Below are 23376 nucleotides of genomic sequence, written 5' to 3' on the forward strand. Positions count from 1 at the left end.
CTTCGGGAATAAATAAAGTTACATTGAATTGAATTGAAGTCAAGATTGAATCCTCAGTTATTTAAAATACAAAATTTCTGTCTTAGTATGTGTAATCTTGTATTAGTTTAGCAGTTCATTATTCAGTTTGGGGCTGAACAATTTGGGGAAAAAAACATCCAACTGCGGTATTTCAAACAGTGTGATGTATGCTTTAATAATAGGATTCTGTTCAAAGTTCACACTGCAGCACTATTTCCGTTTACTCTCAAAAAGGTTAATGCTATTGATCATGTTTAAAATAAAATAAAGAAGCGATAAGATATTTTTTTCAGATTTTGGCTTTGCGTTGTTCTGAAAATGCCTGATTGCGCATGAATACGTTGACCCTCGGGCGCCATCGTAGCTGCCCTAAGTGATTATCTGTCATTATAAAGAAGTGCTGGTCATTAAAATGATTTGGAGGTGGATCTGTTTTTAATTTTTTTATCGCTTCATCAGAGTTCCTTGTTAATCTGTTGATATGATTGTCTCATCCATCAGTGCTCTGCCGGGGAACATAATGCGTTAAGATTCCATTAGCAGAATTAGCATCATCAGCGTATTTGAACTGTGTGGTCAACCGTATAAAAGTGAGTATTTTTACATCATGTACGTGCAATAAAGCAGTGTATAGTATATTGTGTTTGAGAATGGTAGATATAATAAAGTGAATAATAGTTTCTGTAATATTATCATGAGGTTTTATACCAATTCTAAGCTAGATGAAGACTATTTAAACTACGCAGGAAAGGTCAACATTTTTTCCCTCATTTTCGAGACCTCTCCAAATGAAAATCTAGTTTCAACATTAGCTTTTATACTGATTAGGTATAGATTTTTTTTTTTAACTAATGCTAATTCAGATGTGAGTTATGTCTGTCTACAAGATAATATACTGAGATTGTTGTGTTAAGGATAAAATTTGAGTAATTCCAAACTTTAAAAAAATACATATGTTGAAAACAAAAAAGAAGCTTGCAAAATCATCTTAAAAATAGCACATGGATTGCAAAAATACATTATCACTATCATTGAGATAATCAAAAACAGAAATAATCTAGATTTTTTTTTTTTTATATCACCCAACCCTTGCTACTGTTCATGGTTAGATTCTCTAGTCTAGACCAAAATTTTAGAATGATCATTATTCAACTAATATACAACAAATTGTTCTATATAGAGCTACAGTTGCTCAGTTGGTGTTTGTCCACTGATCCAAAGGTTGGCAGTTCGAATCCCACTCTCAACATAAACGTTATTGGTTGAGCGGTCAGATCCACTGACCCACAGGTTGACGGTGCAATTCCAGCTCCCACAGACGAATACTGCTGTTGTGTCCTTGAGCACAACGGCAGCCCAAGGACACACCTCGCCCCTAGTGTCAGTGTACACTGGAGTATGACTCTGACTAAATGGGTGAGTGATTCCTTGATGTAAAGCGCTTTGAGTGCCTTGAAGGTGGAAAAGCGCTATATAAAAATGTGGCCATTTACCATTTATACAATTCATTCAATACAACGCAACACTACCCATCGTATAAATTGTGTGACCTGATGTGCAGTCTCAGCAGTAGCAGTCAGTCAGCCAAACCCACTCTCCTCCACTCAAACCAAAAATATGTAACAATATTTTATCTCCATATGACGAAGGAGATTACATCAGATTTTCACTTCAACTTTACTGGATTACTAAACACACATTATGAAAAGTTGCAGGTAATATGGTGAAGCGTTCTGTCCGAAGACACAACAGTAACAGTAAATATTGCATCATGACAGAAATTGAACTGCCAACGCTCTAGTTAGTGGGCAATCTTCTTTTGAACACTGCCCTATTACATCACCCACTGAATGCAAAGCATAAATGCTAACTCACCACGCCTCTGTTGACAAAATACTGGGTTGCTAAGTGTATTCTTGACTCATTTTTGAATCCCATTTTTATATATTTGATAATAGTTGAGTATTGCTAGAAAATGTAAATAAACAACTGCAAATTAGATTTTTGAAGTTGTGGGATAGAAATATAGTATAAAGGTCTGTCAATAGTTTGTGAAAATGTTAAAAGCACTGTACCTGATTTGTATGGTCTTAAAAATGTGAAAAACACAACTAGTACATTTTTAAATAGTTTGCATTCCATGCTTTACTGTTCTCTCTGGAGAACACTAAAGCAAACGACAACTAGCATGCTAACACACACCTCCTGATTATCAGACCATACAATGCTTTCTAATTAGATTCAAACAGCATGCAGCTGACCTATTTTTAACTCAAGAGCTGCTTACACAATATATCTGTACTGGGACAAGGCAAATTTTGCTAAAAGGCATGGGGGAAAAGGGTACAGGGCCTTTAATTAAAACTAAGGCCAAAAACTGCAATGTTGTGAATTTTTTAATTGGCACAATTAGCATATGTTGAATCCCTCCGACATGTTACATGTCCTATTACACCTCCATGATCTTGTTGCTAGGCTTGGTAAAGATCGTATGGTGCTTGGGGAAACCAGAGTGTCCAGAGGAAACCTACCCAGAAACAGCGAGGCACAACTCCACACAGAAAAACCCAACCTTCTTCCTGTGAAGCATGGGTGCTCGCCACTCAGCCACTGTGCCGCCAATAAACATATCTATTTCCACAGTGACAATCATGTCGTAAACCCTCTACTATCAAAAGAACCACTATCAACAGCGTCTTTGCTTATGTAACTTGCCTGTAAGCCCTGAATTTCAAAGACATTTTCCCCATGACTAGAAAGCCACTGGTCTATTTTATATGCATGAACTGTGCCGAGTATCCTGCTGATCTGACAGCCAGTAACAAGCGGAGGAGGAGTGTGACTCCTACTGTAGTACTGGATGGAGTAAGTGGGTGTCTAATAGTGACTGTTTGTATTAGTATTTATAGTAGTAGTAGTGTAACTGTTGCAGAGGAAGTGCAGCATAATTTGTCCCCTGCATTTGACCCATTTTCAAAGACCTTTATCCAGATCTTAAAGGTGCAATATGTAACTTTTCTGATAGAACATTCGCCATGTGCTTATCTCAAGGGAAATATTATTATTAGCATTGCCTGGAAAGTTTTACAGATTGGGGTCCCGAGGAGCTCTCCCAACCATTCCATGTGTATTGTGCTCAGTGTTGCAACAGCAGCAGGAGTTGTTTAAGGAGTAGTGCAGTATAGTGAAAGTATTTGGCTGTGGATGTAATGCAGTAGTTTACAATTGCTCTGTATTTGATGCAGTAATCCCTGTATTAGTAATAACAGTTAATGTAGTCATAGTTGTAGCATACATTGACTTGGGTGAGTGTGGGATAATATAAGACATTTATACTCCAAATATTTTAGATTGCATATGTCACCATAGCAACAATACAGTAACAGCAGCAGCAGTAGTAGTCGTCGTAGTCGTGGTAGTAATACGTAGTACATAATAGTAGCAGCAGTAGTTGTATTGTTTGCATTGTTGCATTGTGACCTTCAACATAGTATTGTTGTCCTATTAGGAGTGCTCAAAGCAGTGCAGTGCTCTAGTGTATTATGGTTATTGGTAAAAGTATTAGTAACAGTAATAGAAAAGTTGTAGTGAAAGTGATGCAGTGGTTTTCTATTCCTGTGAATGTGGGTCAGTTGAAGCTGCTGCTGATCAAACAGAAAAGGCTCAGGGGACAGGACTGTGAGGGGAATGAGAAATAAGATAGAGCCCGGAGACGTGGGGTGTGCAGGGATAGGCTCTTCTAAAAGTGCTTCAATTACAATGTAGTACTTATGCTGTAATTCTATATTTGATGTTCTTTGCACTTTCAGGATTTCAGATGGCAGCACTTTGAATTTGAGACAGGCTTCTACTTTGACAATGTTTAAATCCAGGCTCTAACACTTCTGTTTAGCTGTGCATACGACTGAAAGGTTTTTATTCTACACTCTTCTCATTTAATGTAAATTTTATGATGATTGTTTATGTTTATATTTTTTTAGTATTGTGATTTTAATGTCTTTCTTATTCTGTAAAGCACTTTGAATTACTGTGTACAAATTGTAATGACAAAAATAGGGAAGAATACTTAATACTTAAATACTGTTTATGCTATTTTTGTTTAATGGTGTAATAAAACTTGTAATATGAAATGAAGGTCAGTGCACACTACGAAATTAGCATCTGTTTTGTCTGCCATTCCCCTCAGTTCTATAATACAGGCTTGGAGAATAACATCTAACACATAGTACTTGCAAAGCCTATTTTAATACTGCATGTGCTACAACTGAAATAGTCATTTTGTTTTCAGAGTCTTACACTGGCAATAGGACTTGTTATAACTACACCTGACACAATAATTGCCATGATGACTTATCGTTTAATATATAAAAACCAGAATGATATATTTTGGAGCTCAATATTTATCATCTGCACATTTTCTTTGCAAAAATGGGGAGTTTTTAGTTACTTTTGTTGTAGTAGTAAGTAGTTTCAATATTCGGGTTGTGTTATTTTGCATGGGGCTGCCGATCTGGACAGCAAAGAAGTTCTACACAGACTACAGAGCTGAATAAGGGGGGGGGCGGAATAAGGTCAGTATATAAATAAGTTATTGTATTTTTTGTGGGTGCTGCCCCATTCTCTGTGGGCCCATGTATCATTCCCAGATTGTCCTCAATGCATCAGATTTGTCTTTTTAAACAGACTCATGAGTAACAATGGAAATAGACATTTACAGAAAAAACATGTTACAAACAAACATGTAAGTTCATTTTTGATCTTCACTTCAACTTAAGATAAATTTGTGGGCCTTGCTATGCATTTTAAAAAACAAATATCGACATCTGCAAATATCAGTTAACAGCCACAGCAGCACGTCAAATATTGGATATCAGTACTGGCTCAAAAAACCCATACCCCAAGTCATTATGTTATGCTTGATCCCTTGATATTAAACCAATCAACCCATAATATAATGCCAGGCTGTGATTGGTCGAACAGAATCACAACACTAACCCTGTGGCTCCCAGTGAGTTGGATGTGAGGACAGTGAACAAGGGACCAGTGCTGTATAATAATACTGATCCACTGACCTGTTTCATACTGCGCTAACTACAGCAACTGCAGAAAATCAGGAGACTGCAGCGACCAATCACGGCTCACCTTTTATAATTATGGCAGGCACCAGCCAGTCAGCTCACAGCTCTAAGGCAGCCTGATAATTATACAGCACATCTGCCGTAGTATTAACTTCCTTTGCTTGAGATACAGGGGAGTGGATGAGTTCTTGTCTAACAGTGGGATGTGAGGACAACCTACAGCGGTCAGACAATTAATGCAAGGACAGGGAATAATATATCAGGCTATATTATGAGACTTATTGGGTATTAACAAGGGGTGTAAGTGATTAGAAATGGGGGAAATGGTATTGTCGCTGTGACGCTAACCTCATTTAGAAGATTAAAGCTAATTTATGAAAAAAAAGGAAAATCACTGAATAGTAGAATCTTTCCAGTGATGCCAAAACTTCCCCCTCATCATTGACTGTAGTGAAAAGCGCTAATAATCTCATCACAGTGAAAAATTACGATGCTTGTAATGCATAAGGTAAGGGAGGAATAACTTTGGACCACTGTAAGCCATTTAAAATAAAATTGTTCTGTCAATTTTTTTTTTTTTTAAACTGGTAAAAATCAGATACGCACCTTTTAAAGTTGTTTTAGACAAGCAACTTAAAATGTCCATGTCGTAGATTATAACTATACAGCAGACAAAGGATTGGAGTTTTTCTATTGCAAATGTACTACACTTTGGTCACTACAGTCAGTAACTACTTTCATGGCAATACTGGAATGATAAATGTTGAAATCCAAATCAATTCACTAAATTCAATTGATGTTCCTCATGAACCAGCAATAAAGATTACAATGAACTATTTGTACTTGATCTAAAACTGCTGCTTACAAATTCTATGATCTAATCAGCTAGTACTAGTACCCAAATTGAGACAGTGGCTGGCTTAAAGTTCAAAACAAGCAAAGCAAAAAGTCATAATGAATTGTCACATACAGCAAATTACAGTCACAAGACATTCCTCCAGATCAGGGCCAAAAAGACCCTCTATGTGTCCAACTCTGTCCCACAAATACCAAATACAAACTAGCCAATTGATTCATTGCAGCTGATGTCATCAACATTCCCTGTGGGTGTGATGCTAACTGAAAGCTTTGCTCTGTCTAACGCTCAATTACTCAAGTTAGACTTAAATCTGGGCTTTTGTTTTAAACCAGTCTGACCATAAAGAATTGAATTAGTTGGAACTGCAACTAGTGAAATGATTTGTGCTGTTAAACATTACATTACAGTCACAAGGTAGCTAGCATTTGCCATCATTTTTCAGTTAATCGCTCTCATCTTTTTTGTCAACAATCACCTGAACAGGACCATGAATGCTCATATCACAGACACATGAAAATATGGGGTTTAAATCAATTGTGGATTTTTCCTTGAGTTTTCAGCCAATCTAAAAACATACTTGTCAGTGTTTGCTAATGTGTGCATTGTGTCACCATGGTAATTGCTGAACATTCTACCACAGACATGCATGATGTCGCTGAAAAGTATCAATAACCCACAGCTGAGCAGTAAGCAAAAATACTGAGTAGAGTTTAGTTACTAGGTGTAACAGGTTGTAAGCCGTAATTTCTACAAACAAAGTGCTGTTTTGCAGTGTGTTTACAGACATGGTACATAATGACAGGGGCTCCGTGCACATCATGTTTTGCATTTCTGATCCTCGTCCAGGTGTTGCTGCAGCTGCTGATTTCCCATGAGGGTTTGGGGCTGGCCAATCTGATTTCTCACAATCTGCCCTACATTCACTACTGTACAAGAGTCAGGGTGGAATACATTCACTATCCAAGCAGAAAATTATTAAACAGGATAATTAGGGTGGATGTTTCTGGAATGTTTCAATCAAATTTACAGCTGTGTAGTTTCTAGTGGCAGAATGTATTCCATGTATTTGAGCCAAATCTGTCTTTCCCCAGTATCTCTTGAGGTCAGTGTAAGTCAGCTGTGTACTGTCTGCATCTAAATATAAAATCAGGAAGTGCATGGTTGGCATGCTAGTTGTTAGCATTACCGTAATCGCAAAACTCTGCAGATGTTTCTGAGATTGAAAAAAAGAGCTTATACACACATTGAATAATTAGGATGCTTGGAATGCATGAGGTAAGTGAGGAATAACTTTGGACCACTGCAAACCATTAAAAATGAATGAAGACAGTACAAATCAGGCCTTTAACACAAGACAACGCATAGTGTGAAGTAGTAGACTAAGGCTACTCAATTTTGTTACAGTACAAGAGCAAAAAAGCATCTACTAAAAGGCTATTTCTATCTAAAAGGCTAAAGAAAATCTACAAGAATAAATGACATTTTGAGGATATAATAGTAGATGAGTTGTGCTGAGTTAAGCACTTTTACTTTTCTACTCGGTCACTTTCTACCATCTCTATTTAGCTTGGTACCAGAATAAACATACTAAACAAAAAAGTAGATTACGGTTAAAGTTGAACTTGGAAACCTAAAGTAAACTTTATTTTCAGCACTTCAATGTGCATTCGATATTGTTATTTCCTCCAACTTTCCAGCTAACTAACCAACATCACTAAAGAGGTACAGTGCACAATACTATGTTCTTTCCTGTAGAACCAGCCCCTGCAGATCCATCATCCTGGATCAATGACCGACAGCCCTGGTCTTGTCTGGTCACTGTGGTGGTTCTAACAGTATATCGACCCGCTCCCCAATCAATCAGACCGGAGGAGGAGGAACAGACAGGCTGATCGGTTGAAGTACTTGTATTAGCAGAAAACAGGTGGAATAATGTGGCTGTGATGAGCAGAAGACTTACCCAGCTATCGTGGGTCTCAGTGGGGGACAGAATGGATGTTCAGTGGAGGTAGTTGAAGGTTTTTAACACATTGACAAGCAATTTGAATTCTGTTATCATAGTTTTTGTTGAACATTGTAATATTAAAATGCTCAAATAAATACATTAAATGAGAGATGCCTGATAACGGCCTTGCACCTGACTTTTACTTGTCTTAAAAACATGAAAAACAGAACTACTCTATTTTCAACAGTTTCCAGCGGTCCAGAGTTATTTCTCACTTTCCTAAAGCATCCTAGCATTCTAATTATTCACCGCAATAAGTTTATAAGCGCTTTTCCCAACTTTTACAGACAGAGTTTTGCCATCATGGTAAAGCTAAAAACAACTAGCATGGTGATAGCGCACTTCCTGATTCTCAGACAATAAAATGCTTTATAATTAGCTGCTGGCCGTCTCATTTTGACCCCAAGAGCTGCTTTTACAATACATCTGTATATCACGGGAAAAACAAATTTTGCTTAACTCTATACAGATAAAAATCAGGTACAGTTTGTAGAAATATATTAGGTCTAAATGACATAACAGTACATATGAACAACGATTTAGACTGCATTGTTATATCGACAAAGCATAGCATACAATTATCTAGCACAAGACCCAAATCACGTGTTACAAACAAGCATTTAGCCACACTGACTCATCAGACCTAGAATACTATTACAACCACACATCCACTATTGCTGGCTGTAGCCCACTCTCCAACACACAGAGCTGTCGGAGTATTCAAAACATCATCCTCGCTTGCATCGTAGTGAGTTCCTTTGGCTGCCGTCCAAATCTATGTAGACACTCTGAGGAGAGAGTCTGCCAAATAAAGGCAACATTTACTGAACTGAACAACTGCTACAGCGCCACACTGCACTCAGGGTACTCAGAAAGATGAGACCAAGAGAGTGGGTGTAATATAGAGAAGTAGTTTACAGCAAGTGGTTCTCAAGCAGAGGTACTGTATGTCCTCTGCCCTGGTGAGACTTAGTTCTGATTTTGTACTGTAAGTGCTCCTCTTGGTTTAGACCTGGCTTTGTGTTTGGACTTATTGGCACATCCACTTTGCTTTTTATTTTTGTGGACAACTAACTGATTTATTGCAGTCTTAGACATTAGAAACAACATAGTGTTTGAAGCTATAGTATGTAACCTTTTTCCATAAACTAAAATAAAGGCAAGTATTTTTTTTCTGTTGTGTTTCTTTTTGTGCATGTTTGTTGCAATGAAAAACATTTGTCTACTCTGAGCGGGCTTGCATCTTCTCCACAAACCTGACACTTATTTGGCCTGGAAGAGGACATCCTGCTTGTTTCCATGGAGAATGCTGGTATTGGTTAGCATAGTTTAGGCCCATATAGGACTTATGTATCAAGGTATTGAAACCTGATAGCAAAAGAAAACATTTTACACCATTCACTGTGATAACTGCATCACAGCATTATAACTTCCCTATATATGTGTGTATATATATATATATATATATATATATCACCAAAATGCTAAGAATTTGTTTAATGAATGGCATGTTCTATGTCAACAAAATTAACTCATGAAATGCATTTAAAGGTATTGACATTCTGCTACTTGCTATCAAAAGTGATACTAGAAAAGCTTGCAAAATAAGTAGGTAGAATGAAAAGTTTGCCAAGTTTTCTCTAATCTATAAAATAAAACAATAAACTAAGTTTGAATGGTTTCTATAAGTCTGGAAAATTGGCCGTACAGCTTCCAGTAGTTTTAATGTAGCCTTAATGATCCCTTCGGTAGGTTAGCGACTTTAAGGAGACATCCGAACAATAGAGGGAAGTGAGTTCATTCTGTAGCAGCAGCACATGTAGGTCACCGCGGTGTAAACACTAGCAGTAAGAGCCATTCCAGCTGTTTTTAAGCTAATTGTTTATCCAGACGTTTTAGCTTTGCAGGAATAAGCTAGCTAAACTATCAAATGTAATTGCTGTATGGGCATAATGCATGTTTTGACATGAAAAAATATGCAAAAATGTGGCAAATTGATCACAAAATTACAAATTATGTGCTACTACATTTGTCAGCAGTTATGGTGTGATAGTTATTACCTTATTTTGGACGTGTCTGTAAGTGGTTCATTGGAGCAGTGTATTAGGGTTAGCAACTAACCCTAATAGTCAGATTTAACATTTTAAAAGGTAAGACGTATGGTAGTCAATGAAAATGAAACAGATATTGTAACTACAAAAAAAATCTGTCTCTCATTTGGAACCCAGTTTTAATGCTGAAATCCAGTTGGTTTAAACCTAAAATAACTCTCTTTTTCAATTGTCACTACATAAACCCCAGCACCTGCAGCATCATTAATTAGTGCTAGTGCAGCCTCTACAGCTCAGTGAGTGAATTCTGCTGGTTCTGAGCTTCTACATGAGACATGGCCTGTCAAAATGAGAAAAACCTGCATTTGTGCATGCAGGTTTAAGCACTGGCAACCCAGGTACAGCTGTGAATGTTGTACCTTTTTTAAAAGCAGTAAGAACGCAGACTCCATGTCACATGCGGTCTTGTATCAATGCTTCAAAAGAGCATCTAGTTTTGATACTAGTTTTAGCAGGCTATCAATTAATACCTTTTTTATGACAACCCTATACCAACCAACAAAGTATTACATTCAAATAGATTACTTTTACTTTGTTACCTAGCTACAAACTTGCAATATGGAGGACCCAGATATGTCTACTACTCTGGTAATGTCATTGATTCATACATTACATTACTGATAACCTTGGTCCTCTCAGTACATTGCCCTTGGTCCTAATGCACCAACCAGTCAATATACAGTAACAGTAGGCCACAGTTATACCAATTGCCCTACGGTAAACGAATGGCCAATATAACTGTAGAATAGACCTTGGACTTGTGTTAAAGAGGACAGGGATAATGTAAACTGCATTTGGTACTTAGTATTTAGTACTTTTCTGTTATTGACTATCCCCTGAGTAACCTGGCTGTTATCATACTGTTGTCACAAACTAAGCATTTAGATGGTGGCTGCCCACAGTCTTGGCAACTTCATGTAGGTTCGTCAACGTACAATCTTCTTGTACAGATGTTGCCGAAGAGTTGAAAATACCTGTATTTTGGCAGAATATCTAAGAAAAGTCAAACAATCATTTGTTCTGCAAGATTGACACTAAAACCATTTATGGCTTTTGCATAGCCCACAGTTTACATATAATGAACTAAACAGGTCTTGTGGCAGAGTGGATATCCTGTCTCCTGTCTCTAAGTATGGACTAAGGTTGTGGGATCTTAGAGTGGAGTGTGCATGTACTCTCTAAATTCATGTGGCAGAGTGGTTACCCTATTCCTTTCTTTCAGAGTGGAAGATGGTTGAACTTCAGTCTGTTACAGTGAGTGTGCAGCATGGCTTGACCTCTTTGCATTAGGTTCACTTTTCACCCTTCAACAAAATAACATATTGTCTAAATACCATGTGCCCGTACTCACTTTGAGGTAGTCGTTTTCAGACCGGAGCTCCTCAATCTCCCGTGCATACTCCTCATGCACACTGTCCATCAGCTCCTCGGTGAGGTCAGAGAAGGCCAGGGACGTGGAGGCTGGGACCCGGCTATCGAACGAGGTCAGGGACTTCTCATCACCGGGGGAGATGCTTCCTTCCCCGGTCTCGATCCCCCCCAGAGAGAGCCGGTCCTTATCACCCGCCTCCCCCGTGATTGACATGGGGATGTTTCTCATGTTACCGGCGGATGTAACGGCTCGATGGCTGCTTCTGTCCGCCACCGCTGCATCCCTGAGCGGCTTGTGTTCTCCCTCCGCCCCGCCGCGACTGCTCCGGGACTCGGTGTCGCTGCTGAAGGCGTCCGTGGAGAGTTTATTTTCATCGGAGGGGCAGTCAGAGAGCTCGGAACTGCTGTCTGTCGGGGAAAGCTTTTCGGGAGCACAGCCAGAGTCCTTAGACAAGTCTTCAGACCCGGTGCTGGCGTCTGACACCTTCCTCCGGGTGTTTTTAGCCCCCTTCCCCGTGGAGCTCTTAGCCGCGGACGAGTGCTTTCCCGCCGCTTTGCTAGCTCCATCCTTCCCGCTGCCGAGGCTTCCCACGGGGCTCCGTCGGGAAACGCGGCTCCCCAAGTGAATCCCCCCTGGTTTGACGCTCAGAGTGGGGGTTCCTATCCCTCCTCGTATCTTCGTGAACGACCACCCGGGCACATCCTTGGGGCGAGCCGGCGAAGGAGCGCGGTTCACCCCCTTCTTCTTTCCCGGGGCGTCGTGCTTCGCCTGGCCGCCCTCGGTGCTCTCCGTCCCGCCGCCGCTATCCATCTTCACCCGCTGCTGGAGCTGCTGCTGGAGCCTCCGTTCCTTGGGCGAGGCGAAGAAGAGGTGAGCGGGGGAGTTGTGCACATCAACCTCCTTTGTTTTGGTCATTCATTCATTTTAATTTGAGCAAAAAATGCGATGAAATAGTCCCCTCGCCGCGGAGATAAACAACCGCAACAAAAGAGGAAGACCAGGCGACTGCTCCACACTGTGTTGCTCCAGGAAGCGCGGTGAAAAACGGTGAAAGACGGCAGCAATCCGAATGAAAATGCAAGTATTGGCTAAGTATTCCGTTTTGTTTTGATAGATCCCGTGTGTTTTGATCTGGGTTTGCAGGGAGTTGCAGAAGTAAGCTGCCGGTGTGTGTGGAGCTGTCTATGGGGAGAAGGAGAGGTGGTGATCGGGTACGGGCAGCGCTCTCTCTCCGCCCTGATAACGGATCATCTTTGGAGCGGAGCCCGGGCTGGAGGAGAGAGAGGGGAGAGGAACAGGTTTCTGCGGCTCTCCAGCGCTCCCGGTGGCTGAAGTGAAAGAACGTGTAACGTATGTGTGAAGTGCAGATGGCAAAACAAAGACATGCTGCAAGCAATGGAGTGGGTAAGTGGATTTTTGGTTAGGATGCATGGTTCGTTCCTGTCTGTATGCAAAACTGAAAATGTAAACAAACAAGTAAATACTGTATGACATATGCAGTATTGAGAATTATGGGGGGAAATGAAAAAAATCTAAAATCAAACCATAAAGCCATATTTTCATATCATATTTCGAGGGATGGGAGGAGATCTCGCGCTACGAGACTGAAAATTCTGCATATTTTGCATACTACAACAATAATTGATTTAAATAATTGATTGACAGTCACAGTATCTAACATTTTCAGGAAAAAAGTAGACACAATTAAAAATATGTGTGTTTGTTTTGGGGGGTTTATTTTATGTATTTATTTTTCATTTTTTCATGTTTATTGCACAGAAAAACATTGGTCCGTACTAGGACCAGGCTTCCATCTCCACAAACCTGACTCCTCCTGCTTGTTTCCATGGAAATGTTGTTCCGTTAGCTATAAGCTTCCACAGTGTTGCATAAAATGTATCTAGCTGCAGAATGTTCCAAAGTGCAGTTTTAATTTCAACTTCCATGGAATCATGCGGGTGACATGCCACCTCCAGAAAGTTACATACTGTACCTTTAATTACATTGTTTTTTGTGACATTTGATTTGCATCATGGGGGTCATAGCTGTTTTGACCCTATACTTTTATGTGGTAAGGCTTACATAATCAAATTGTATTCACGATTATTTAAGCAAAGTGAATATTAATCTACAGTGAGTGACTTCAGTACCATAAAGATACAGTGTACAGATACAAGATAAAGTGTTTTGTTTGGAATATTCAAAATGTTCCCTACAGGTTAACATTTGGCAGTAAGCAGCCCTATTTTTTACATAAACATCACCCAAATAGTTTTGATTATGCTTTTCTTCAGCCGTACCATGTAAGTCACACTGTACTCGTCTGAAGAAGTGATGGGATGAAAGTGAAGTTATATCTGAGGTGAGCCTCCTATTTGCTGATTCGAATGCTTTCTCTCGCTCTCTGTCTCTCTCTAGCTACCGATCTCTTGTCTTATGATCTGCTTTACAGCTGACTCACACAGTATACAGTATCCTTTACGAGGCTGCCCCCATCATCTTTTATTCACTGTTTTTAAGGCAGGGGAGGACTCAGATCACATGACTCGCTGTGGGGGACACTGGAGCGCGTATCAGGTGACATGCAACTCATAATGCACAGACATTAAGAAATATACTTTATAATAACTACACTTTTAATAGCATTGTAATGAGCTTAGTAACTACTTAATTACAATCCTAACCCCTTAATTAAGTTGTAAGCTGGTTCAGCATTTGTGAATTTTTGTTTTAGATATTTCAGCTAATCAGTAGCAAAAACTGACTCTTGCCCACCTTCTTAAAGTATGATATCATTACATTCTAGAAACAAAAAAAAACATCAATATGTATTACTGAATGTACTTTATCATAAAAAACATTTAAAAAAAACCCTACTGTATCTCAATTTCTGACCTTTCTAGAATCTTCCTACTACTACTATTACTGCTAATAATAATAATAATAATAATAATAATAATAATAATAATAATAATAATAATAATAATAATAATAATAATAATAATAATAATAATAACACATTTTATTCATGAGCACCTTCCAGAACACCCAAGTACACTATACAGAACAAGTTAAAAACTGGTGGAAAAAGCACACACACAACACAATACAAAACTAGATGATGGTGTGATTGGTTATGTGGTGTACGATTGTCTGAACAGGTAAGTTTTGAGTCATGATTTGAAGATGAGGAAGGGAGTCGATGTTGTGGAGATCAAGGGAAGGTGTGAGTTCCAAAGCTGAGGAGCAGAGCGACTGACAGAACGACTGACAGCTCTATGGTGAGAAGACGAACAGAGAGAACAGAGAGCTGGAGAGAGTGAGATTGGGTGACAATGTGGAGCAAGGTTATGAATAGTTTTGAATGCGGAGAGGAGAGTTTTGAAGCTGATTCTTTCTTTTATGGGAAACCAATAAAGCTGTTGATGTTAGACCTGTCACAATAACAAACTTTCAAGCATGATGTGTATCGCTCCAGAGAAATATTGTGATAAACAATGGTATTGAAAGTACTTAATGCCACTGACATAAAAGAAGATAATCCCAGTGAACCTATTTTTAAATATACCGTATCATTAAAAGACCTGAGCTGCAACAAATAAATAGCAGAATTCATTCTTAATTAGGGATAGGAGTTATGTATTCTACCCTGTATAGCTTAAGTCTTGCTTTATTACAAAAAATAAAAAATGCCACAGTCTATGGTAAAGAAAATGTTGAAGGAGCTGCTCTTTGCACTCGAATTTGTCTTTTGTACTATCCAAAAATGGCATCAACATTTACCATGCTATAACAACAGTGCCCTTCCACTTCTCCCACAGATACAGAAGTCATGTGATATGCAGATCCTGTGACATTGAGGACAGAGGGAACCCCCAGGGAGATTCACTAATGTCCTACTGTCCTCTGGCTGGGGAGAGCTGCACTCTTCTACTAATGGTGAGTGTTTCTAACAGAGCAGACTTAGCCTTGACAGCGGGATAAAAATTAAGCTCAATTCAATACAGTCAGGTCCAAACAGAAGCTAAATTAAACTTGTGTTATGTGTTAAAATGACCAACAAAAACAGCTCGACAAAATTGTACTTTTACAGAGGTGTTTTTTAATTGCACAATATTTTTTCTAGGTTTAAAATGTGAAATAAAGGTGTACTATGGAGGTTGCGTTATCTGTGTGTGTCCATGATAGGTTATTGCTTTGCCAGGAATGTTCCAAAGAATCAATAAATGTATCTCCATGGAGACTAGCAGATGACACCACCCGGGCAGGTCAAATCTGTAGAGATAATAAGAATACATGTTTTTCCAAGGCATTTTAGACCAGTGAAATACCTGCAATTTAATAAATCAAACACTTCTATACAGACAAGCAATTTGTATTAAAAGTTATGTAGTGCAGCTGTAGTGTATTTTTTGTAGCCAGTTTGTATGTCAGTTTGAAAAAAGGCATTTCCAGTTTCTACACTTTTTTATTTTTCAGTCTTTTTCAAAATTGTCCAATACTTAAATCTCAAAAGATATTTACTAGCAAAAAATTTGATGAACTACAAGAAAATAATCTCTTTGATAAACGAAGATTAATGAATGTTTTTAATCAGTAGTAGTAGTAGTATTGCCTGTCACTGCTTGAAAGGCATTTGCTATAGTGGACTAGGTCTGCCTGTCTGTACCATCAGAAGTGACCGCAAAAATATATCAACATACCATTTGCATTATACTGACGCGTTATAAAACTCACTATTTGTTTTTCTCCTGCTCACATACTCCTTTGTTTTATAGATAATAAGCATTTGTATTGTCTTCTCCACAGCCCAGTTGAAATCTGTGTTTATATTCAGGACTCCCAGCATGCTTTGCACTGGTGGTGAGTATAGAGCGGTGATCAGGAGCTCAAACGGGACTGATGTGCCGATACGCCTTACCAAACCTCTGCATTATTTATGAGAGGAACTGAGCAGCTCCAGGTTACACTAGCTTCAATACATTTCACCACCGCAGAAGGGTTAAAGCCACAAACAAATCAATGTGGTCTACTCCATTCAGTGTAGTGAAGACTGCAGTGAGCGTTATATTGGAGAAACTAAACAGACACTTCATAAGAGAGCTGCTTGGGACCCCAATCGGCTGTGCATCTCCACCTCAAAGCCACGAACCACCCCTGTGAAGATAGTGAGGTACAGATCTGAGGAAAGAAATGGTTTGAGAGGGAAGTTAAAGAAGCAATTTTGGTTAAGAAAGATAATCCATCTTTGAACAGGAATGGAGGCCTTAGACATCATTTAGACCTAAAGCAAAACAAGGAAAACAATAGGAAAACAAGGAAAACAAATGCTAATATGTGTAGGGGAACCATTAGGGGTCTGAATGATTATGCTAAATATGACTTAAGCACAGTTTACACTTAGCTCGGTCTATTGAACTGCACTAACAAACAGAAACTGTATACAAATAGGTGTGTTAGCTTCAGTGTAATTAACTCCCTTCAGATAGATATAAGGCTGTGCAATTAATTTATAAGCACTTTTCACAACTTTCAGAGACCAGAGGTGAGTTTTGCCATCACCGTAGTGCCAACAACAGCCAGCACGCTAATTTCATAGTTCACAGAGGATAAAATAGCTTTATAATTAGATGTAGACAGCACATAACAATCTCATTAGGACCTTAACCCTATAGAGGCGGATCCTGTCGTCACTGATAGAGCGCGAGTGTGGACTTTTCTATTACTGTAACTCTGCAACCATGTAAATTCAAACGGCATCTCAAAGCAGAGGCGTGGAGCTCTTTAAATATTTTACTGTCATTACGGTAATCTGTCTCTGTTGTCCCTCGAAAATGACGAATGAGAGCGCAGGTACCGCGGAGATTTTCCCAGTCACTTATTCAATGCATCAAAGAAAAAATACGGATTGATATGTAAAATAGAGGTAGTGTGGAAACAATGCAGTATATTCTAATACTTCCTTTAACATGATTTTTATGGCTAAAAAAAAGAATAAAAGTCTAGGTGAACTATACTGGTCTATAGTGTGCTCAGTCCTTAAAGGGTTAAGAACTATATTTTCACAATATGTCAGTACTGGGGCAAAACAAATCTTACATAATTTGTAAAAATGTGTGAATAACGACGCATTACAGAACTGAACAGGTCTGATGGGATGAGAGAACCGTTTTAAACCTTACACTTCTCCTTTAACCTCCTTGTTAGCACCTATGGAAGCCTTAAAGGAACATAAGAGCTCTTTGCAGTTTGCATAACAGGGTGCAGGTTTATTTTTACCTACATGACTGGGGACATCCTGTACACTGAACGCAGCTCATGCAAAACTATCCTCAATCAATGATTCAGGAGTCTGCATCTCTGCTCCTGTCTGTAGATGTGTTTAAGTGTACATCCACATGTTACCGACTTAGGAGGACTAGGTGTTCTGCAGGCAACCTGTACATGCCACTCTGTCAGGTTACTGTGGCAGAGTGGTTAGCCTGTTTCCTCCCATCTCTTCTGTCTCTCAAAAAGACGTTTGTGATTTAGACTTGATCTCTTACATCTCTCTTGATCTCTTAGAGTGGAGTTTCCATGTCCTCTTGTCACTGTGTCAAAGTGGTAAATGTTTACAGTTAAGGCACTCAAAGAACTTTACATCAAGGAACAACTTGTGGGACGAGATCTCGCGAGATCAAATTGTCATGGGACTGTGTGCACATGGGAAAAACGATCCCATGAGATTTATTTCTCCATCTCCAGGCATGAAAGGGTTGTTACTCACTCAGGCTCTTGAAAGTTGCATGTCTTTGTGCAGCTGAAGCTAAAACACTCCACAGAGACTTGTAGCTCACATATTCAGACAAAAAACACTTTAAACTCCGCCACAGTTTTTATTTCGTAGTTATAGGACCAATACTGAAGCAAATAATTATAATAAGATGGCAAAAAAAAAAAGACCCTGAAGCAATACACAGTAACCAAACCTACAAGGACCACATGGAACATGTTGTGTTTTCTTCCCTTGAGTATTGTTTGAAAACGGTCCACAAAGAGATATTTAGGCTTTCTTCATCCATAACTTAGTTTAGAGCAGGGGTCTCAAACTCAAATTATCTGGGGGCCACAGGAGGCAAAGTCTGGGTGAAGCTGGGCCGCATCAGGTATTCCACAAAAAAAGCTTTGTTAAAATCTTCTATAAAGTCATTGCTGTTTTCAACATACATGAGGAAATATGCCAATTCTTGTGGATTTTATGGATGTACATCGTTATTTGTTGAATCTTTTGTGACGGGTGTACGCAACACAAGTGACACGTGTGTTTGGGGTTTACCGATTTGACGGAACTTTCTACACGCAACATGATAATGCCACACTAACATTAAACTTTCATATTGTCCTGTGGGCCACAAAATATCGTCCCGTGGGCCGCAATTGGCCCCTGGGCCGTGAGTTTGAGACTCCTGGTTTAGAGTAAAAAGAAGATAGACTATATTGTAATAATCAGTAGTGGTGCATGTGGTTAAATAGGCTAAAGGCTAAAGTTATAGGCTAAAGTTTGATTGAAGCATAAAGGTTGTTTAATGCATTTGAGCTATTAAAGGCATATGATGAAAATGCTTATAACATATATCAGCACATAAAAATACACTGACAACAAAATATATAAAAATTAAGCATATATAAAAAATCATGTGACCAAAACTGTAAATTGATCTTATTATTGTAAATTATTTCAAAATCTGGTCTCGTCCTGTTCTTGTGGACCCTATCTTGTGAGTCGTCCCACCCCTAGTGCACACAGACACTGTTTTGCACAAGGACACAACAATATTCACCGGTGGTAGTTACAGTATCAAGCCTCCAATGTGGATCTGCTCTACCAATTTCCTCCTCTCACTAAGCAGGTTGTAGGTTAGATTCCTGCCCTCTCTGAGTGGTGTGTGCATGTCCTTCCTTTGTTACAGCGGCAGAGCGGTTATCCTGTGTCCTCTCAGTAACGAGGTTGTGGGTTAGACTCTTGATCTCTCTGTGTATGCATGTCCTTTCTTTGTTCCTGTGGCTATCCAGCTCCTGCCTCACAATAAGGAGGTCGGGACTTAGACTCCACTGCCAAATGCCATTAACTTTTCACTTAATCATTTGCTGTTATTTATTAATTACTGCTTAAAATACATTGAAATACACACATTTGTACTATGCATGGGATCTCTTCTTTATAGACCTGCTTGACTCTATGGAGATATTAACATACTGTGGAGAATTCAAATCAAAGCTATAGCATCTCTATTTTGACGAGCAAGAAGCAGAAAAGTAACATAGTGCAGCTTTAATAAAACTTGAGCTTGTTTCATTGAATTTCTGTGGCGACAAACACCTGTACAATCATGGACAGGGCTTCCATTTGTTTGCGAAAGAAACTAATTATAAAAGAGTGGTGACATTTAAAACAATAAAAGTCTATTGATCATCTGTAGCCTCTGGGTCTTTCTCGCTCCCATCATGTTTACAGTCCTGTTTACATAGTGTTGTAAATCCTTAATGAGCAGGTTTCTCTGAGCAATTAAGCACAACAACAGCTCGCACTGTGATAATACATTGTCCATATTTAAATACAGAAAGGAGAAATAGAAATTGTGTTTATTTCAAAAGCACAGAGGATTGATACTTAAAAGGCTATTGAAACTCATTAGGGTCCTGTTCCTGGTTTGAGCCCAGTTAAGTCCATGATGTAGACTTGGTTTGGTCCTGTTCTAGTCCTGGTTTTGTCCCAGTTCTTGTGTATGCTATATGCACCCATTTTTTGTTAGTTTTTCTTACTTTAAAGTGTCCATCTGCAAGTTTATGTGATTTTTTTTTTACATTTCACCTGTGTTTTTTGGATTTCTTCCATCAGGGCAAAGCTGTCACACTATCACTATCACAACAGGGGTGGCCAATATAATTACAGATGGTAGTTTAAAGCCCAACTGCGTAACTTCTTCACGATAAAACAGCATTTTGGATGTTTTTTATTGCTCTGAAAAATGTAGAACAAACACAAATGACTCACAAATTTGACTCTTACTTCTCCTAATTGTTTCCATGGAAATGTGTGCGATAAAATTCTACAGTATTGCATAAAACATATCTATCTCCACGGAGAATATTCCAAAGTATGGTTTTAACTTTCTAATTCCGTGGAATCTTGCCAAACTTATTTCACCATATTTGTTTGGATGTTCATTTTATTGGATGAACGCCTGATCTAAACCAAATGTGAATGGAATATAAAGTGCAGCCCTGTTCCTCAGCCCATTTTACAGTGTAAAGTCCAAGCCATACACATTTAAAAAAAAAAAAAAAAAGAGAGAGAGAGAAGTGGAGACTTGACTCTGCAATGGAGGTGCATATAATACGGCAATTATAAAGACCTGCTTAAGAGATGGGATACAAATGAACCATAACACAGTGAGGAGATGCACACCCCACTCAGACAGATCAGGGGTCTAACCCACAACCTCCGCACTGAGAGGAGGAGACAGGATAACCACCCTGCCACAGAACACAGGGAGGACATGCACACTCCTCTCAAAAAGATCAGGAGTCAAACTCTCAACCTCCTCACTGAGAGCCATGGAAAGCCAACTACTCCTACTTGACTATTCACATTTGCATTTTGCCCACTATTTTGTCTTGTTGAATATTTCATGTGGCAGTTGTTAGAAAAACCACAAAGTTCACCCTCTCACTGACAGTCTGCTGTGCTGGCTTTTGGTGAAAATATTAAAGTAACACTATAGTTGTTAACTATTTAGTAAGTAAACGAGTAATAGCAACAATAAGTAAAATAGGATCAAATGTGATTGTCACATGGAGAAATCAGAGTATTATTATTATTATTATTATTATTATTATTATTATTATTAATAGTTCATAATTAAAAAGCAGTTTAAAAATATATATTTTCAAATTTTGAAGTAGCAAGCAGGGTCACCTCTCCACAGATGTGACCTGTAACTCAGCCTGATGGCATCTCCTGCTTATTTTGATGCAGATACTGTGGAACATTTAAAGCCATAGCATCTCCATGGAGACAAGCAGGTGGTGGGCCCTCCATCAGAAAAGATCTTGTTGAATTCCAACATTACTCATCTCTCTCTCTCTCTCTCTCTCTCTCTCTCTCTCTCTCTCTCTCTCTCTCTCTCTCTCGCTCTCTCTTACCCCTGTCTCTTTCTCTTTCCTGCTCTCTCACTCCCTCCCCCCTCTCCCTCTCCCCCCCCTCTCTGTCTCTTCTCTTTCTCCCTCCCTCTCTCTCTTTTCTCTCTTTCTCTCTGCTCTCTCTGTCTTCCCTCTACCTCTTTCCTCTTCTCTCTCCCTCTCTATTCTCTCTCTCTTCTCTCCCTTCTCTCCCATTCTTCTCTCTTTTCTCTCCCACTCTCTTCTCTTCTTTCTCCCTCTCTTTTCTCTCTCTCTTCCACTCTCTTCTCTATCTCTCTCTCTCTCTCTCTCTCTCTCTCTCTCTCTCTCTCTCTCTCTCTCTCTCTCTCTCTCTCTCTCTCTCCATACCAATATAAAGCACTTTTAAGATACAGTTAAAATGTTCTGTTTAATTGTGGTCATTATCTTATATTCACCTGGTAAGTGGTTTTCCACCTTCAAGTCACTCAAAGCACTTTTACATCAAGGAACCACTCCACCCAGTCACACACACATTCATAGTCCAGTGTACGCAGACACTGGGGCAAGGTGGGTTAAGGGTTTTTTGCCCAAGGACACCACAACAGCATTCATCTGTGCGACCTGGAATCGCATCCCCACCATCACCTGTGGGTCAACGAATCTGACCGTTCAACCAGTCATGTTTATGTCGAGAGCAGGATTCAAACTGCCAACCTCTGGGTCAGTGGGAAAACACTTTGACCAACTGAGCTACTGCTGTGTGAAAGGCCTCTTCCTCCATCTAGTGGTCATAAGTGAATCTACAATAACTGCTGCATGCTCTGAAAACGTGATATACATTTACCATATATTGGGAAAGTCAATTAATTTTGGTGATGTGCAAGTTCAAATAAACAGCTGAACAGAATCTGAACATTACATTCTACATTCAGTCCATGCATTCCCTTTACTCAAACCCCAAATTACACTTAAACATATTCCATACATACTTCTTACTAAAAATACTAAACATTTTTGTACATGACACAGCATACCATCATAATTATAATGATTAACTTGGCATGTGTGCTTCAAATTTCTGTTGTAAACGGTAATAGCATGACAAGAATACATAAAAACTTTTAAGAAGATACTTGTGATAATTGTTTTGTTTTGTTTTTTTCTCAATTCAGGGTATTTTTTCAAGGTAGCGCGTCCCCTGTATGATTCCATGGAAATATAAAATTAAGGCAAGGCAAGTTTATTTGTATAGCACAATTTGTACACAATGTAATTAAAAGTGCTTTACTTCCTGGTACTAGTCTGTTAAAACAATACTTGGGAGTATTCTGTATTGAAATAAATACGTTTTATGCCATACTGTGGAAGATTATAGCCAAAAAAAACAACAACAATATTTCCATGGAAACAAGCAGGATGAGGCCCTCCAGGCAAAATAAGAGAGTGTTCAAAATGAGACTACAATAAAAAAAATTCATAGGTTTTACAAATTGCTACAGGGGGGCAGCAACGCAAACACGGCAGGGGGCGGGGGTGAGCTCACATCCATATAAGACTCTAAATTAACATGTGAAGTGGGGCCCCCCATTGAAGAACTTAGCACCCTGATAGCTCCTCCAACCAAAAATGTGGTGGTGCCACGGCTTTATTTCAGTAGAGTTGGGCAATTCCAGGGCTGAATTCCTGTATTACCACATAACATCACAAGGTGGAGTATTTTCTGTTTCAGAGAACTACTTAATTATGCAGGGTGTTAAACATGCAACGAAACAAAACACAACTCCAGC

At 39.1% G+C, this 23376-nt stretch overlaps 1 protein-coding gene across 1 annotated transcript in view; it reads right to left on the reverse strand.

Annotated features, from left to right (window-relative positions):
• soga1 (suppressor of glucose, autophagy associated 1) overlaps positions 1 to 12623 on the reverse strand; it is a 108182-nt gene extending 95559 nt beyond the window's left edge. Inside the window, exon 1 of the mRNA XM_033968835.2 lies at positions 11426 to 12623. Coding sequence (XP_033824726.1) covers positions 11426 to 12361 — 936 coding nt within the window. The 5' untranslated portion in view covers positions 12362 to 12623. The remainder of the gene's footprint in view (positions 1 to 11425) is intronic.
• Positions 12624 to 23376: the final 10753 nt, after the last annotated feature.

Source organism: Periophthalmus magnuspinnatus, chromosome 7 (assembly GCF_009829125.3).
Source record: "Periophthalmus magnuspinnatus isolate fPerMag1 chromosome 7, fPerMag1.2.pri, whole genome shotgun sequence".
Taxonomy (NCBI): domain Eukaryota; kingdom Metazoa; phylum Chordata; class Actinopteri; order Gobiiformes; family Gobiidae; genus Periophthalmus; species Periophthalmus magnuspinnatus.